The sequence below is a fragment of the Vipera berus genome, assembly GCF_964194415.1.
Source record: "Vipera berus genome assembly, chromosome: 7".
Taxonomy (NCBI): Eukaryota; Metazoa; Chordata; class Lepidosauria; order Squamata; family Viperidae; genus Vipera; species Vipera berus.
The window spans coordinates 54,850,096-54,869,976 of record NC_138209.1 but is presented as its reverse complement, the minus strand read 5'-3'; the positions used below and the strand labels follow the sequence as shown (position 1 = coordinate 54,869,976).

The following is a 19,881-nucleotide window of genomic DNA, read 5'->3' as shown; positions in this document are numbered from 1 at the left end:
TAACAGGCAAGTTTGGCCTTGGAGTACAAAATGAAGCAGGGCACAGGCTGATAGAATTTTGTCAAGAGAATACGATGGTCATAGCAAACACTCTTTTCCAACAACCCAAGAGACGGCTTTACACATGGACATCACCAGACGGTCAACACAGAAATCAGATTGACTAGATGCTCTGCAGCCAAAGATGGAGAAGCTCTATACAGTCAGTAAAAACAAGACCAGGAGCTGACTGTGGCTCAGACCATAAGCTTCTTGTTGCAAAGTTTAGGCTTAAATTAAAGAAAGTAGGGAAAAGCGCTAGGCCAGTCAGGTATGAATTAAATCATATCCCTGTTGAATATACAGTAGAGGTGACAAATAGATTTAAGGAATTAGATCTGATAGACAGAGTGCCTGAAGAACTATGGACAGAGGTTCGCAACATTGTACAACAGGTAGCAACCAAAACCATCCCAAAGAAAAAGAAATGCAAGAAAGCAAAATGGCTGTCTGAGGAAGCTTTGCAAATAGCTGAGGAAAGGAGGGAAGCGAAAGGCAAGGGAGAAAAAGAAAGATATGCCCAATTAAATGCAGAATTCCAAAGAATAGCTAGAAGAGATAAGAATGCCTTCTTAAATGAACAATGCAAAGAAATAGAAGAAAACAATAGAATAGGGAGGACCAGAGATCTTTTCAAGAAAATTGGAGAGATGAAAGGAACGTTTCATGCAAAAATGGGCATGATAAAGGACCAAAATGGCAGGGACCTAACAGAGGCAGAAGAGATTAAGAAGAGGTGGCAAAATTACACAGAAGAACTATACAAGAATGAGCTTAACGTCCCAGATAATCACAATGAGGTGGTCACTGACCTTGAGCCAGACATCCTAGAATGTGAAGTGAAGTGGGCCTTAGAAAAGCTGAGCAACAACAAAGCTAGTGGAGGTGACAGTATTCCAGCTGAGCTATTCAAAATCTTAAAAGACGATGCAGTAAAAGTGCTACACTCAATTTGCCAGCAAATTTGGAAAACTCAACAGTGGCCACAGGATTGGAAAAGATCTCAATTCCTGGCAAATAGACGGGGAAGAAATGGAGGTAGTGACAGATTTTATTTTCCTGGGCTCCAAGATCACTGCAGATGGGGACTGTAGCCAAGAAATTAAAAGACGCTTGCTCCTTGGGAGGAAAGCCATGGCAAATCTAGACAGCACACTAAAAAGCAGAGACATCACCCTGTCAACAAAAGTGCGTATAGTCAAGGCTATGGTCTTCCCAGTTGCAATGTATGGCAGTGAAAGCTGGACCATAAGAAAGGCTGAGCGACAAAGAATTGAGGCCTTTGAACTATGGTGCTGGAGAAGACTCCTGCGAGTTCCTTGGACTGCAAGGCGATCAAACCGGTCAGTCCTAGAGGAGATCAACCCTGACTGCTCTTTAGAAGGCCAGATCCTGAAGCTAAAACTCAAATACCTTGGCCACCTAATGAGAAGGAAGGACTCACTGGAGAAGAGCCTAATGCTGGGAAAGATTGAGGGCAATAGAAGAAGGGGACGACAGAGAATGAGGTGGCTGGATGGAGTCACTGAAGCAGTAGGTGTCAGCTTAAATGGACTCCAGAAGATGGTGGAGGACAGGAAGGCCTGGAGGAACATTGTCCATAGGGTCGCGATGGGTCGGACACGACTTCGCAACTAACAACAACAACAATACCAGAAAAGATTAATAAGCAAAGTTTATATTTGGTTCTACACATTACAACAGCAGCAAGAATAACCTTTGTGCAATACTGGAAAAATGAAAGGAATACCACCAGAGGAAGAAGTAATTAAAAAAATATTGGAATGTGCTGAGATGGACAGATTAACTATGAGATTGAAAGATAAAGAAGAAACAGAATACTACCAAACCTGGGAATCATTCTACAAATGGCTAGAGGAAAGAAACAAAGATTAGGACTTGACTATGTATTAACACTTTTGAACCCAGACTGCACGCTCATTGAAAAATTAACATACAGTATGTATGTAAGGGAAAAAGAAGTAATAAAAAGCTTTCAATGAATGAGACAAATCAAACAAATTGCAGGCATATTATTTATCTAAAAATTCTTAGTAATGAAACGAAACATCGGCACTCATGGAGGGATGCCAGAATCTGAAATCTCCCCTCCCAAATCCATCATAATACACACACAATCCCTGCCCTTATCTACACATCATAAATCACATTATCCAATTAGTTTCACATATGTCTCTCCTCCCATTGTGTACGCTGGCTTCTTATCTTCTCAAAATAGTCATTAGAAAATTCCCTCCCTCCAAGATTCAAAGTGAAGCAGTTTAAACAAAAGGCTGTCTCTTACATTCTCAGTGCAAAAACATGTCAATGTTTGCACCATTGACATCCGCCCCCCCTTACAAAAAGAACAGATCCCGTAATGTAAACAAACACAAGTTAGGAGCTGACTTTTGGTTTGTTGGGGTGTTTCTCATAAAAGTTTTTGATAAGTCTGTCAGCTTTCACATCACTAGATTTCACCCAAATGGCTTCAGACAATGGGTATCCCTTCCATTGTACTAGGTACTGCAATTTTCCCTTAAAGATTCTAGAGTTGTTTCACTTCATAATCAGTCTGACACGCTACTATGAGGGGTCCAGGAGCTTTCTTAGGGGGAGGTCTTAAAGTGGAGGCTCAAAAAGGTTTCAGTAAGCTGCAGTGGAACACCAGGTGAATTTTTCCCAAAGGTCTGGGGAGTTTCAATTTTACTGTGACTGGGTTGATGATTTTCACAATGGGGAAAGGCCCCAAGAATTTCAGTCCCAATTTCTTGCTGGGTAATTTGAGATGTAAATATTTAGTTGACAGACAAACCTTTTCCCCCACTTGGAATGTTCTTTGGGGAGCCCTCTTTTTATCAGCCTGTTTTTATAAGTCTCAGAAGTCTTCTTTAACACTGTTTTTGTGTTTCTCCAAACCTCTTCCCACCCCCTTACCCATTGATCAAGTGTCTGGGAAGCAGAGGGCACCTGAGGATAGTCAGGCATCGGATAGTCAGGCACTCTTTTCCTGTGGCTACTCTGAAAGGCGTGTAGCCAGTGCTGCTGTGAACAGAATTGTTGTAGGCCACCTCAGTGAAAGGGAGGTCAGTCCAGTTTGTCTTTTGGTAAGAAACATAGCATCTCAGGTATTGCTCCACCATTTTGTTAGCGGATTCTGCAGTCCCATTGGTAGCTGGATGAAAAGCAGATGATAAGCCTTGAGATGATCCAATTAATTTAAGGAAATTCCTCCAAAATTTCGCTGTGAACTGCACTCCTCTATCTGAAATTATTCGTTTAGGGGTGCCATGCAGTCAGTAGATATGTTTCAGGAACAATTTAGTCAGTCGTTGTGCAGATGGGAGTCCTTTACAGGCGATAAAGTGAGCCTGCTTCGAAAACAGATCTATCACAGTCCATGTAACAGTATTTCCTCTACTGTTGGGTAGGTCTACAATAAAGTCCATAGCTATTTCTTCCCATGGTTGAGAAGGGTCTGCTACCGACTGCAGTAACCCAGGGGTTTTCCCTGGAATTGTTTTCATGGTAGCACATACGGTACAACTCTTGACATAATTTTCCACATCTCATTTTAATCCCGGCCACCAAAATTGCCAGTGGATGAGGTGTAGAGTTTTTAAATATCCAAAGTGTCCAGCCTGTTTTACATCATGGCTGCATTTGAGAGCATTGAGACAGAGGGTTTCAGGTAGATAAAATTTTTCCCCCATGTATGCCAAACCATCCCTGCATGTTAGGGTGGTTTGATTATCTTTGAACCATTGATCAGTAAGGAGCTCTTGTTTTATCATCTTCACTCCCGGGTCATCAGGATTAGGGTTTCTGCGAGGTGTGAGTTGTGCCGCAGGTTGTGAACTGGGGATAATTGCCTCATAGACCTCTTCGCATTCACTTTTGTACTGTGGCAGTCGGAATAGCACATCAGCTAGGAAGTTTTTCCTTCCCGGTATGTACTTTAAAGTAAAGTTAAAACAGTTAAAGTAATGTGCCCATTGCACTCGCTTTGGGGACAATTTGCAGGGAGTTTTTAGTGCCTCTAAATTTTTCTGATCTGTCCATACTTCAAAAGGCACCTTGCTCCCCTTTAAATAGTGTCACCAGGTTAATAGCCCCACCTAATTTTTTTTAATTCCATTTATATCCCGCCCTTCTCCGAAGACTCAGGGTGGATTACAAGCTTAGCAGTAGCCTTCATTCTATGTATATGCCTGCTTATTAGGGCTTTCACACACCCAATTTTACTCCAATTTTATTCTTTCGTAGTAACACAGCTCCGACTGCCACGTCGCTGGCATCTGCTTGAATTACAAAGGACTCCCTGGGGCAGGGTTGCTTTAGGACCTGTTCAGCTGCAAATAGTCTTTTTAAATTCTCAAAAGCTTTCTGACAACTCATAGTCCATGCTAGTGGTTGGTCATGGTTTTCCCCCTCCCTTACCTGTTTTGAGTAGTTCTGTAAGGGGTAGAGCAATCTCAGCAAAAGAGGGAATAAATTAATGGTAGAAGTTGGCAAACCCCAGGAAGCTTTGGAACTGTTTGTGAGTCTTTGGGGGCTGCCATTCAATTATAGTTTTCACTTTGGCTGGTTCCATTTCGATGCCCTCATCAGAAATTCTATAGCCAAGATAATCTAATCGGGTTTGGTGAAATTCACATTTCGACAATTTGACATAAAGTTTGGCATTCAATAGTTTCTTTAACACTTCTATGACCAGTCTTACGTGATCAGTCATATTCGTATTGTATATGAGAATGTCATCAAGATACACCAAAATCCCTTTGTATAAACATTCATGTAGGACCTCATTAATCAACTGCCTAAATATGGCTGGGGCCCCCTGCAGTCCAAATGGCATGACTTTGAATTGGTAGCTTCCCAAGGGGCAGTTGAAGGCCATTTTTCACTCATCCAGATTCTCACTTGCTGATGGTTTGACATGTGCTCCCCATTCTGCTTCTGGGGCCTCTTGCCCCACAGTCTGGCCTCCTTATTCTTTATTGGAGTGGTTCCAGCTTGACGATGAGATAAGCTCAGTTATCTGCTGAGGTTTGGAGATCACCCCAAATTCATCTTCCCACAGAAAACTATTAATTCCTCTTCAGAGGTTTCACCAGCAACCAGGCTTTCATTTTCCATCTTGAGGATTCTTCCATGAATCTTTGCCAGCTTATCTCTCTTACCGGAGACAGCAGTTCAGGACCCCCCTTTGAAAGAAAATAGATTCTGGCATGATATCATGGTTCCGATGAATGAGACAAATCAAACAAATTGCAGGCATATTATTTATCTAAAAAGTCTTAGTAATGAAACGAAACATCGGCACTCATGGAGGGATGCCAGAATCTGAAATCTCCTCCACCCAAACCCATTGTAACACATACACAATCCACACCTTTATCTACACATCATAAATCACATTATCCAATTAGTTTCACATATGAGGGCTCTCCTCCCATTCTGTATGCAGGCTTCTTATCTTCTCAAAATAGTCGTTAGAAAATTCCCTCCCTCCAAGATTCAAAGTGAAGCAGTTTAAACAAAAGGCTGTCTCTTAAATTGTCAGTGCAAAAACATGTCAATGTTTGCACCATTGACATCATATGTCAGAAAATTTAAAAAAACCCCACAATATTTACCCCCCCCCCCCGGAAAAAAAAACTTACAAAATTTGAAATATTCTTTTTTTTCAGAATAAAATATTTGGGATGAGGGAAGATACCTGTATGCTACTATGAAATTCTCTAAAAATATGGATTTCTCTGCCACCACTAAAACCTGATTAAAAAATACTGTTTTTTATTCTTGTGAAAGACACTTTACTACTTTTCTTTTATGGCAAGGCTATTTCCTTGATTGGACTCATTAGTATAAACTAAACTCTGTTGCATTCTAGATACGCTTGGCTACCATTAATATCATCCAGAGTTATTACATCCCAAGGCAGAGGTTATACACCCACAGATTTGAATGGCTGTATAAATTATGGTTTCAATTTTTATAATGTTCCTGCAACTTACTTTAAATTTTTTACAGTAATAAATTTGGTGTGTTGTAAAATGGCGAGCAAAAACATGAAAATGCTGAAAATGATATATGCCAACATTTTTAAAAAGTATCTAGCCATGGAAAGTTTATTTACCTTTTGTGTCCCAAATGTCAAGAATATGTGACATTTGGGGGCGGGAAGGGAAAATCTATGGAGATGTTACTTTCATTTTCAATGCATGCATTCTTTGCTAAAAGGCTTGTCTTGCAGGGTTCCTACAAACATAGCCTTATAGCTTTCATCAGTTCTTTCACTGAATGCCTGTAGGCTATTGAAGCAGCAAGCAACATGTCTTAAAGATGTTTTCAATGTCCATTCATTCCCAGCCAGCAAGGCCATTGGCAAAGAATTGTGGAAAGTATGCTGGAAATCACCTAGAGGATCCCTACATGCCTATTTCTGTATTAGAAAGGCTTCCTTCATGTTAGATTATTGATCAGTGCTATTACAAAGCAAAGCTAATGAACAACTCTTAACAACACCCTAACTACTATGCCTGTCAACTAGCAAGCAATGCTCTAAAAGCATAAAAATATCTGTTTCCAGAGCTGCAAATGATTCTAACTTTATAGCAATTCAAATGCCAGTATCTAATGACCAACAGTAGAGTATCATGTAGAGGTCGGTTGCTGGTTTGTACTTTTATTATCAATATTGGTAATGACTCTTTTCTTTATCTCTCATTGTGCATTGAATGTTGATCAAAGGTGGTTCTGTGAAGGTAAAGAACTACAAAATTCTCCTGATATTCAGATCTGTTCTGAAAGTGGAGGATTCCAGACACTCATTATATCAGAAGCTTTTAAAGACGACACAGGGTGCTACTGTTGCCTGGCCTCCAATTCCCTTGGCTCTAGTTCTTCTTCAGCAGAATTATTTGTTGAAGGTAAGAAGACATGGCAATAAAAATGTCGTGCATTGGGTTCTGTTTCTGCTACCATATTTATAACAATAACTCTAGCTTTCACAAGTTTGTGTGACTACAATCTGAATATGGATATCTAAATTGCCAGTGTCTACAGTGATTAAAAAAACCTAATGTTAATTGTTATAATTCTGCTATATATAGCAGCTTCTATTCTTAATTATACTTGTTCAACAAGTTAGACTTTTGAATACTGTTTTTAAACAAAAACTGAAATGTTGTAAAACAGGGCAGACAACCTATTTTCCATAGGAGGGTACCCTGTTTATTTTTGAGGTCGAAGAACTGCTGGGGAATGATTGTGATGATGATGGTGTAGTCATGTCTGTAGTAGCAGCGAGTTGGATTTGATATTTTCAAAGTGTACCATAAACAGTATAGTTCTCATGAAGGCTTTCCCATTCATAACATGGTCTGACACAAAGCAATGTTTTCTGGCAAACTGGTTCAATCCCATCATCCATAACCATGTCAGTTACCAATTTGTCATCTTCTTACCTGTGGGCACACATACAAAGCAGTAAGATAAGGACACTATCATTTTTGTTTTTCAAGAAAGTAGATAGATTTTGTACGGAATTCAACAGTTTTATGAGAACCAAACACAAATTCTAGGTTTGCAGAATGCTAATTTCTTTTAATGTGGCTTAATATTAAAATTTTTAAATTAAAATAATTGGATGGGAGAAGATTGGTGAACACCAAAGTGCATGGAAATTTCAGTAATACTGAAATCATGGAGATTTTCGTAAATATTGTGTTTATAAACATGCAGCTAATGTTATCACTAATGATTCCGTTTCCTACTTTTTGCAGGTGCCAGTTCCTCTGATTCTGATAGTGAACATTTCAAAACAAAATCTGGAGCCATGCCCCAGTGAGTTTACAGAACAAAATCAACTGTCTTGTGTTTAATGTTTCTATGACCATCTAAAAGAATAATTGCTAAGCTGTTCTGCTTCACATTTTCCTTCTGTAATCACTTTATGTTGGGCAAGAATTATCTACTGTTAATCAACAATCAAGTGCTGTTGATGAATTGGATTGAACTTTGACCGTAGGATGACCACCTGCTGCCGGCGTCAACTTCCCTCCACCCTGTGCATTCCCACAGAGAGGGCCTCCTCAGGGTGCCCCCGGTCAGAGAATGTCGGCTGGTGGCCCCCAGGGGTAGGGCCTTCTCTGTGGGCGCTCCAGCTTTATGGAACCAGCTGCCGGTTGAGCTCCGGATGGCACCGGACCTTCGCTCCTTCCGACGTGGTCTGAAGACCCATTTATTTGAACAAGCTGGCCTGGTCTGATGGGGGAAGTTAGGGTTTTTAATTGGGTTTTTATATTGTTACTGTTTTATCTGGGCGATTATTTAATTCTTTTTTTAATTTTTGTATCTTCTATTTATATGTGCCCTGTTCACCGCCCTGAGTCCCTCGGGAGAAGGGCGGTATACAAATTTAATAAATACAAATACAAATACAAATACAAATACAAATACAGGGTTCATTTTTATCTGAGTCTATATTTTAAAAGCCTATATCAGGTGGGCTTTTTAGATGAGATTTTTTAAAGCAAACAGGCTTCGTACAGTTATATACCCTCTTGAATATTAGACATCTCTGTGGGCTTTTATCCATTTGTTTCAGTTAAATACTTGGTTCTTCTATTTCTGAAATTAAGTACCAATAATAAACATTTGGAAATGTTTAGTAAAAATTTTAAGAGGTTTTTCCCTTCTTCCTTTGTTGTAGTTGAAGACTCATGAAGGCTAGTTATTTCAGATTCCCAAGATGTATTCCAAGCATATTAGTAAAATTATCTTTATTGTAATGTATAATTGTTGTTTATGTAAAAATCAGAATTTATTCTTAAAATACAAAGAATTTGATGGGGAAATATTAGTGTTAGAGTTTCATTGCTGCATTGGAAACATATTAAGTCGCAGTTTTCTACTTATTGAAGACATAGACAATGGAAAATGTAGCTAAAATGTAGCTAAACAGGTCCCTAATCAGAATGTCTTATGCTAAGTAATTCAGCTGATTTAAGGAGCTTGGCATACAAAAAGTTATCACTTTTATCCACTAGAACAGTGCAAGAACTACTTCTGAACTGGATTGCATAGATACGGGATTCTGCAATGATGAGAATGCCTTCTTTAATTTGAACTTTTGACAGCAAATTTACTAAGGAAAAGATCTACATCCACAATCTTCATATGACTTAGAACAAAAATATAACAGTCCAAATGTGGAATGGCTGTTTAAAAATTATTATTTTTAACTAAAAATTTAAAGATTTGAGAAATCAGCTTGAAAGAAAAAAAATACTCTAAGGTGTGTATAATTACTTTACTCTAAGATGTGCATAATTATATCAATTTGCTCAGCTTGGAGCAATTTTTAATATTGAATATTAAAGAATAATAAGAATCAGAGTTCAAAGTATATGTTTTTCCCCTCCAATTGCTAAGAGCAGAAAGAATAAACAATTGAGGTTGGGTGCGTGCTCAGAGAAAACAAATTGTTAGAACTCTGAGGATGTTCTCCAAAGTTTCCTGATGTCAGTGATTACTTAAATTTAAGTTAGTGTATGTTAATACCTATTCCCTACTACATACCTACTGAATAAGTAACACAGTGGAAAGTTAGTGTGGAACATAGTGATTGAATTAGTCATTAGAAAAGACTCTACAGTGTTCTATTTCATGAAATGGGAAGCATTTTATGTGCATGCTAAGTGACCTTTCTGTGTTTTGATTTGTCCATTTATCCAGGGCTCAGAAAAAAAGCACTTCTGTTTCCTTAACAATTGGATTGTCAGCTCCAAAGTCTGGAATTACTACAGCAGTAATCCAGCCTATCTCTGTGCCTAATCAGCAGGTATATATGTATGACCTACTTTAGAACATTAAATTTTTATTAAATTTTTATTATTTAGCATATGATGAGAACATGACAGAAGAGAAGTAAATATATATATACACAGTCCACGTAATTATAAGTAAAACATCTCTGGGGGTATGACAGTGACCTCATAACTGGATGTCCAATTCAGCTATCCAAGCGATTGCCTCTGGCATTGCTTCATATAGATCTTCTATAGAACTGGAGAATTAATTAAATTATTATTAAATTAATAATAACATGTAGATATACATCCTGCAACTATAAGAGCTTTCCTTCTTTTCTGCCTTGGATTCTTCTATTCTTGGTGCATTTATTTTATGAAATGTCCTTGCTCAACTTTCTGTACAAGATTCAGGTGTGATAGCATTAAGGTATAAAGAATTTTTAAGGGAACATGGCAGACTACAGGTAGTCCTCAACTTACAACAGTTCGTTCAGTGACTGTTCAAAGTTACAATACTGAAAAAGTGACTTATGACCATTTTTCACATTACAACTATTGCAGCATCCCCATAGTCACATGACCAAAATTCAGATATTTGGCAACTGACTCATATTTATGACACTTGCAGTGTCCTGGGGTCATGTGATCACTTTTTATGACCTTCTGACAAGCAAAGTCAATGGTGAAGCCAGATTCACTTAACCATATTACTAACTACAGTGATTCACTTACCAACTGTGGCAAGAAGGTCGTAGAATGGGGCAAAACTCACTTAACAAATGTTTCACTTAGCAACAGAAATTTTGGGCTCAATTGTCATAAGTCAAGGACTCCCTGCACTTGCATTTGGGTATTTGCATTCATAGACTGATTCTACAAAACTAAAAATTAAGCCTTTTGTAGAAAATTTATTATAGATGCATTAATTAGGTATATAGAATTAGATATGGGTTTTTTGCAAGTATATCCATGAATCAGTGCCTCTCATTTCCTGACATTTCCTGAAGAGCTTGGTCATTTATATGATGAATACACAGACTTCCCCAAAAATTGAGGACCATATAATTTAAAATAATCACTTTTGTAAATTGTCTTCACATGCAGGTGTCTTCTTCAAGCACATATTTTCTTTCTTTTTTTAAATAAATCTTTATTTACATTTCATGTTAAAAACACACGATACACCAACAAAGACAAAAAAAAATTTGCAATATACTATTTATTCCATGATATAAATGCTGGTGTCTCTTCTTTACCCTTCAACTTCTTGGTCAATGTGTCTGCTTCTGCACAATCAAGTATTCTCCTAATTATAGCTTCATCCGGCGGGGTATGATTTGCCTTCCAAAATTGAGCATACCCAATCCTCACCGCCATTAGGATATGTAAAACTAAATACCATATTCCCCTCTTAATATTTCCAGGTGTGAAGCCAAGCAGATATGTCTCTGGTTTAAGATCAACTAAACACCCTGTAATTTCCTCTATCCATTTTTGAATCCTCATCCAATATCTAACCACTTCCGGACATGTCCACCATAAGTGATAATACATGCCAATCCCTTTACCACACTTCCAACAATCAGCCGACAATCCGGGGAACATTTTGGAAAGTCTAGCCGGAGGGAGATGCCATCTATAAAGCATTTTGTATATGTTCTCCCTATATGACGTGGAAACCACCAGCCTCATATTAATCCACCAAATCTCTTCCCATTTCTCAAGTGGAAGTGCATAACCAAAATTCTTCCCTCAGGCAATCATCGCATCTTTTACCACCACCTCCCCTACTACCCTAGTTAGCAACAATTTATAGCACTTAGATATCATCCCTTTCTCCGGACCCAGCAGAATCTTATCTAATTCCTGCAGATTCAGATAAATACCCCTTCCTTCCTTATCCTTCTTATACCTTGACTGGATCTGCAGGTAGGCCCACCACTCCAGTTGAAACCCTTGCTGAGCCAGATCTTGTCGCATTTTGAGTTCTCCCCCGCTATCTAAAAGTTCTTTGTAAGTTGGTCTTCTTCCCTTCTTGAGTAGGGTCGGATGGGTCAAGGCTTCCAAGGTTGATAACCAACACGGAATTTGCACATAGTACTTGGCCCTTATCTTATCCCAATTCCAAATCAGTATATCCCTTATATAATGACGAGTAAACTGTTTGCTTGGAGGAGTATTCAAGCACATATTTTCCATGTTCTTTATGTTCATTGCTTTCTTCACATTCAAAATGTATTTCTTTTCAAAAGCCTGTTTTAGAAAATTAAGCCACTACATTCAGTTCTCATCATCATACAGAGACTGATTTAACATTTGAGCAGCCAGAGATCTACTGTGCTCCTCCTTCACAATTCCAGATCATAGTTGAGAAAAACTGCAAAATAGCACCTGTTCATACTAGCGTAACTGTTCTGGACATCAGTGCTAATGTAGCTGGAGCTTCAAAGAAGCATATAATGCAGCTATTTAAAGTAATACAGAAGCTGTTCTTTGTCACAAGATCCTGAGTGTGACATTTATCTTTCTCATTTTTCTTTTTCCAGGGATCATGATTTCAGTATTTGTTCAGACTTTCCCAAACTATGGTGTATAATGTTGTAAAAGTTGCAGTTAATATTATTGTTAATGTTCTTAGAGCATGTAAATCAGGAACCACAGAGATTACATGCAATTATATTTTTAGTGACATGCATATAAATTGTTGTTGTTGTTAGTTGCGAAGTCGTGTCCGACCCATCGCGACCCTATGGACAATGTTCCTCCAGGCCTTCCTGTCCTCTACCATCTTCTGGAGTCCATCTAAGCTCACGCCTACTGCTTCAGTGACTCCATCCAGCCACCTCATTCTCTGTCGTCCCCTTCTTCTATTGCCCTCAATCTTTCCCAGCATTAGGCTCTTCTCCAGTGAGTCCTTCCTTCTCATTAGGTGGCCAAAATATTTGAGTTTTAGCTTCAGGATCTGGCCTTCTAAAGAGCAGTCAGGGTTGATCTCCTCTAGGACTGACCAGTTTGATCGCCTTGCAGTCCAAGGGACTCGCAGGACTCCAGCACCATAGTTCAAAGGCCTCAATTCTTTGGCGCTCATCCTTTCTTATGGTCCAGCTTTCACTGCCATACATTGCGACTGGGAAGACCATAGCCTTGACTATACGCACTTTTGTTGACAGGGTGATGTCTCTGCTTTTTAGTGTGCTGTCTAGATTTGCCATGGCTTTCCTCCCAAGGAGCAAGCGTCTTTTAATTTCTTGGCTACAGTCCCCATCTGCAGTGATCTTGGAGCCCAGGAAAATAAAATCTGTCACTACCTCCATTTCTTCCCCATCTATTTGCCAGGAATTGAGAGGGCCAGATGCCATGATCTTGGTTTTCTTAATGTTTAGTTTCAACCCAAGTTTTGCACTCTCCTTCTTCACCCACAACAAGAGGCTCTTTAGTTCTTCTTCACTTTCTGCCATTAGAGTGGTATCATCTGCATATCTTAGGTTGTTGATGTTTCTTCCGGCAATCTTAATTCCAACTGATTCATCTAGCCCTGCCTTTCTCATGATGTGCTCTGCATATAAGTTAAATAGGCAAGGCGACAGTATACAGCCTTGCCGGACTCCTTTCCCAATTTTGAACCAATCAATGGTTCTGTGTCCAGTTCTCATTGTTGCTTCTTGGCCCGCATATAGGTTTCTCAAGAGACAAATAAGATGGTCTGCTATACCCATCTCTTTAAGGACTTGCCAGAGTTTGTTATGATCCACACAATCAAAGGCTTTAGCATAGTCAATGAAGCAGAAGTAGATGTTTTTCTGGAACTCTCTAGCTTTCTCCATGATCCAGCGTATGTTAGCAATTTGATCTCTAGTTCCTCTGCCTCTTCGAAATCCTGCCTGTACTTCTGGTAATTCTCGATCCACATACTGCTGGAGTCTAGCTTGTAGAATTTTAAGCATAACTTTACTAGCATGAGAAATGAGTGCAATGGTGCGATAGTTTGAACATTCTTTGGCACTGCCTTTCTTTGGAATTGGAATGTAAACTGATCTTTTCCAATCCTGTGGCCACTGTTGAGTTTTCCAAATTTGCTTGCAAATTGAGTGTAGCACATATAAATTAGGATTGGTTATTATATTTATCGAAGTGTTAAAAGCTAGGAACACTTTTGAAAGTGATATATCAGCTGATAATTCAGTGTCATTGCTTAGTCACATAAATATATCTTTATGAGTCCAGTCTGAAATACTAATTTTAATACATTTATGCTAAATTCATTGAGAATTGCACTTTATATTATTAATGGTGCAGATTTGCTTTAAAAATGTCTGCATATGATGTTTTTTACAGGTTCAAAGTCCTACTTCACATCTCTGCAGATTAGATGGATCAAAGCTTATTCATGCTATACCTATTTTCACAAAGGTCTGTTTTCTCTACCAATATTTCATCCTGAAACCATGTGACTATGGATAATTTAAAGCTTATAAGTGTGGTAAATAAATAGGTTTTTTTTTGTCTGCAAATTTCCCCAATGAGGTACTAGGAGGATACTTAGGAATTAGGGCACTTCTGGAAGGCAACTGGTTTAAAAGGGTGATTTATACTATAGAAAGAAATATTGGGATTTTTTAAGAACTATTTTTTCTGTAATGTTCATTTCCACTGCTTGCACTTTATAAGGTGGAATGGTCTAGTCTTGAACTGCATGCAGTTTTCTAGCATCTCAAGTTTTGGCAATTGAATAAGGTAAAATTTGGTACACTTTTAGGTGCAATATTGATATGTGGTACATTTTCCCCCCACAAAATTAAGAGCTAGAACAAAGGTGGAAGATAAAATACCCTAAACCACGCCCTTAAATATTCCACAAACCCTGAAAAAAAAATCCCTAAATTAGGCTGAAAAATGGTTTCTGGATCTTAAGAGATTGAGGTTGAAATGTGAAGGTTTTAGGATTCAAGTCACTCCATAACTACCACTCTTCACCTTTTAAACTAATTTTAACAGTATTTTATCTTCCTTGCCTCCTCTTATATTTTTAATTTTTACATGCTGTTTTATTAACATTTTATTGTACATCATGTATAGTTCCTCTCTGAGAGAGACTGATGATTAGAAAATGTGAAAAATAAATCAAAAATAGAAAGAAAATCTAAAGTTTCTACAAGTTATTCCATTCACTTTTTATTTTCCAAATTACCATTTTTGCATGTTTTTGAAAATATAGTGCATAAGTACTTAAACAAAATAATTGCTACCATTGAATAAGATGCTATACAGATAACACATTTTTCCATATATTTTTTGAATGATAAAGTCAAAGGTGGAAAATGTGTTGGAAAACACATGCAGGTTGGTGTAGACTAGTATAGAGATGGCCTTGAAGAAGGAATTGAGCTACAATTCATCAGCTTTAGGCTGGAGAGAATGTGAAAAAACTTCAACATTGCCTTCCCTTAATTCTCTCAGTATAAGAGCAATGGGGAAGGGAAAGAATTTTCATAAGACCTTTAAGAATCTGCTATTATATATTATCTTTATAATATACTCTATAGTGTAACTCTGTCTCCTGACCTGATGTCCTTCAAAAGCCCAACAGTTGCAAATGGTAGATGACAGTTGTTTTGGATCTCCTATAAAGTTTCATAAAGGAAGTACATCAATTCCATAGCAAAAAGCGTTGTCTAGAAGTATATATAAAGTATATATAAAGTAATGCTCGTGTCAGAACCCATATTTAAGGGGGCTCTTTCCACTTCTATTTCTTCTATTATTCTGGGATCTGCCATACTCTTGGACCGGAGGGGGGAAGACACTGAGGGCTGCCTCTTTGTTTCTATTGCTACAATGTAATTCTTTCACTGTCTCTGAATACTTGCTCTTTGAACTGTCTTTCCTTGATGTCAGCTTGAAAGGGGGGAGAAAGGAATTTGCCTCTGGCCATCTGGCTTATCGCCTGTTTCGGAAGGGAAGGTGCGAAGGCCCAACAAATCTCTCTACAAGCCTGAGACAGCCCTTTCTCACAGTGGACTTAACACCTGGGGATTGGCCCGTTTAAATTGACCGGATGAACTATTGGGGTGGGATTTGCTTGGGACTCTTTTAACCTATTGATCTGAGTGGGAAATCCTCAGATCCTGTCTATTATGCCTGCTATCAGCTTCTAATAAAAGTTCCTTTTGGAAGAAACTGCTTCCATGAGTTCTACTTTTTTAAGATGAGGTTTTGAAGTGGGCCCTGACATTAGACAGGATCTGCAGTAACAGTCAGCCTGGAAGCAAGACCCTTACTGGGGGACCTGGCAAATCAAGTCAAATAATGGAATAGAGAAAGGGGAGCCTGCAATGGGGAGGAAGCTTCCCGCTGAGCAGACCCCTGCAAATACTCTAGCTCTGGATCCTCAAGCTCTTCGGAAGAGGAGGTGGTCGCAGAATGCCGCCACAAGCACAGCTGGTTGATGGACATTGGGAAGAAGGAGAACTGGGAGAAGAAGGCCAGAAAGGTGATGCTCAGATGGGGCAGTCACCAGCCAGTCTGGAAGGTGGAGATGGAGAGGTCCCTCTGTTTTAGTGAAGACAAGGAAGACTGACCCATGCACTTTAGCCAATTATTGTAACAGGCAATCGGCATGATGAAAATAGCACTCAACTCCATGAAGGAAGAGAAAGCTAAACCATACCAGGGTACCATTCACCTGGGATCCTCCAAGAGGGCCAATGAAGAGGAAACTGAACCTGAGGTCCCAGACCCCTCCAAAGGTTACACTGAAACTGCAGCTGTTACCACTGCTATAGCCACCCCTTGTCGAGTAGTCACTGCAGACAGAAAGAGGAAACAACACAAGCGGAAGAAGAGGCACTGATCCATCCAGAAGTTCCCACTGCTGAATGTAAAGTACCGTGGGGAGCCATGGCACCTGGGATTCTTCCTGACCCAGGTGCTAAATTACATGGCGGAATATGGCCGTGACATCCCCAATGACTGAACCAGGGTCCGCATTGTACAAGCAGCCCTGGATGGCATTGCAGCAGACTGGGTCATAGACCTCCATGATGCAGATGCACCGGAGCTACTAAATTTCAGTCAATTCATGATTTCCCTTAGGCGTCATTTCAAAGACCCATTAGCTGACCGGAAAGCACGGGGGTGAATAAAGACAGTGAAACAGGGAAGACAACCAGTGGCGGAATACACCCAGGAGTTCTGGGCCTTGGCCAGCAAGCTGAATTGGCTAGAGGACATTCTGCTCAGCCACTTCAAGGATGGGTTAAACTACGGCCTCTATGATGCCTGCCTCCCTTGGGGAGACCCTCATCGATTGCAAGACTGGTACATCCTAGTTGAAGAAGCAGAGATCAACCTGGCCAAGAGACAATTGTCAAGGGGGTAGATCGTGGGGGAAGTCCCCATCAGAGTCAACCCATGAATCAGCAAAGCAACCATCAGCCACTGCGAACCTCAGGTTGTTTCAAATGTGGGAAAGAGGGACACCATGCCGCCAAATGCTGCTCATGCATCCCTACCAAAAAGTCTGACCGAGCTCCAGCTAGAAAACCAGGGAAGACCCCAGAAAAGCCAAAGGAGATGGCTGTGAAAGGCACGGAAGTCATTGAGTTCCCTACCTCAGCCCAATGAGGAAAGGGAACTCTGACCAACCCAGGAGGAACATCCAACTTATCCAACGACAACTCCAAAGACGAACCCTTGGTTAGTGGACCCATTGTGCCCCTCACCGGGACAATAGAACTGTTAGCCCCTGGCATGTCTGAGGGAGTAGAAGTCAGTGCATTAATTGACTCTGGCTGCACCCACTGCCTCATAAGCCCAACATTAGAGGGGAACATAGGAATTCTGGTGAGGAGGATGAAGAAACCCATCTCTTTCGGTCAATTAGATGGATCCACTGCAGGGGGGGGGATGCAGCCACACTAGCAATGCTACCAGTTCAACTCACCATAGGAGACCATGTAGAGACTATAAAATTTGTGGTGACCCCTGGCATGGAATGCCCCATAATTCTGGGCATGGCGTGGCTGACCAAGTGGAACTGCAGGTGGACTGGAGAATAACAGAACTCAGATTCCTGAAAGGGGAATCAACCAAGGCACCAGCCCAGCCTGGGAAAGCCACAGTGGGGGGGGGGGGAAGGAGCTACCTGAAATACCGAAGGAGTATAGAGACCTGCTGAAGTGTTCAGCAAGGAAAGGTCTGATGAACTGCCACCTCACTGGCCCATGGACTGTGCAATATAAATCTGACTGGGCGTGAAACTCATGAGCCCGCAAGAATTGGAGGAAATGCAGAAGTTCATAGATAAAATTTTAGAAACGGGTTTTATTCAGCCGGTAAAGCCAAAAACAGCTGCCCCAGTGCTGTTACAAGAGAAAAAAGATGGAACTCTTCACCTCTGTGTGGACTATAGAGCTTTAAACGCAATAAGCGACAACAATATGTACCCTTTTCCCCTCATGAAAGAAATGCTGTCCCACTTATCAAAAGGGAAGATTTTCACAAAACTGGACTTAAGGGAAGCTTACTACCAAATCAGAATAAAGGAGGGGGATGAATGGAAGACAGTGTTCAATTGCTCCTTAGGATGTTACCAATTTTGGGTTCTACATTTTGGGCTACAAGGAGCACCCGCAGTGTTTATGCAGTTGATAAATGATGTACTTACAGGAGCACCTATACAAAGGGGTACTCATTTACCTAGATGACATCCTTATATTTATTGAGACCATGGACGAACATGTCAAATTGGTCAGAGCAGTCCTAAACAAGCTGTGGGCAGCTCACCTTTATGCCAAACTATCCAAAAGTGAATTCCATAAGGATAAGATTGACTTTCTGGGATATCACATATTACCAAATGGCATAGAAATGGACCCCGAGAAGGTCCGAACCTTGTTAGACTGAGCTCCACCCTGCACTAGGAAGCAATTCCAGAGCTTCCTTGGTTTTGCCAACTTTATTTCCAGGTATCAATGCTGCAAACATTGACATGTTTTTGCACTGACAATATAGGAGACAGTCTTTTGTTTAAACTGCTTCGCTTTGAATTTTGAAGGGATGGAATTTTCTAACGATTATTTTGAGAAGATTAGAAAAGCCACATAAAAATGGGAGGGGAGACCTCATATGTAAAACTAATTGGATAATGTGATTTATGACATGTAGATAAGGGCGGGGATTGTGTGTGTGTTATGATGGGTTTGGGGAAGGAGATTTCAGATTCTGGCATCCCTCCATGAGTGTCAATGTTTCATTTCATGACAAAGACTTTTAGATAAATAATATGCCTGCAACTTGTTTGAATTGTCTCATTCATCAGAACCATGACAACATGCCAGAATCTATTTTCTTTCAAAGGGGGGGTCCTGAACCCCCGCCGCTGTCTCCAGTAAGAGAGATAAGCTGGCAAAGATTCAGGGAAGAATCCTCAAGATGGAAAGTGAAAGCCTGATTGCTGGTGAAACTTCTGAAGAGGAATTAATAAATAGTTTTCTGTGGGAAGATGAATTTGTGACAGACTTATCAAAAAGTTTTATGAAAAACATCCCAACAAACCAAAAGTCAGCTCCTAACTTGTGTTTGTTTACATTACGGGATCTGTTCTTTTTGTAAGGGGGGCCGGATGTCAATGCTGCAAACATTGACATGTTTTTGCACTGACAATATAAGAGACAGCCTTTTGTTTAAACTGCTTTACTTTGAATTTTGAAGGGATGGAATTTTCTAATGACTATTTTGAGAAGATTAGAAAAGCCACTTACAGAATGGGAGGAGAGACCTCATATTTAAAACTAATTGGATAATGTGATTTATGACGTGTATATAAGGGCGGGGATTGTGTGTGTGTTACTATGGGTTTGGGGGAAGGAGATTTCAGATTCTGGCATCCCTCCATGAGTGCCGATGTTTCGTTTCATGACAAAGACTTTTAGATAAATAATATGCCTGCAACTTGTTTGAATTGTCTCATTCATTGGAACCCTGACACCAGTTCATTCCCTGCTTTGGCCAAATAGTGCTG

At 39.9% G+C, this 19,881-nt stretch overlaps 1 protein-coding gene across 1 annotated transcript in view; it reads left to right on the top strand.

Annotated features, from left to right (window-relative positions):
* The window catches only part of PALLD (palladin, cytoskeletal associated protein), a 445,830-nt gene that overhangs the window by 104,370 nt on the left and 321,579 nt on the right, over positions 1-19,881 (top strand). Inside the window, exons 2-5 of the mRNA XM_081332626.1 lie at positions 6,796-6,974; positions 7,830-7,890; positions 9,784-9,889; positions 14,196-14,270. Coding sequence (XP_081188752.1) covers positions 7,883-7,890; positions 9,784-9,889; positions 14,196-14,270 — 189 coding nt within the window. The 5' untranslated portion in view covers positions 6,796-6,974; positions 7,830-7,882. The remainder of the gene's footprint in view (positions 1-6,795; positions 6,975-7,829; positions 7,891-9,783; positions 9,890-14,195; positions 14,271-19,881) is intronic.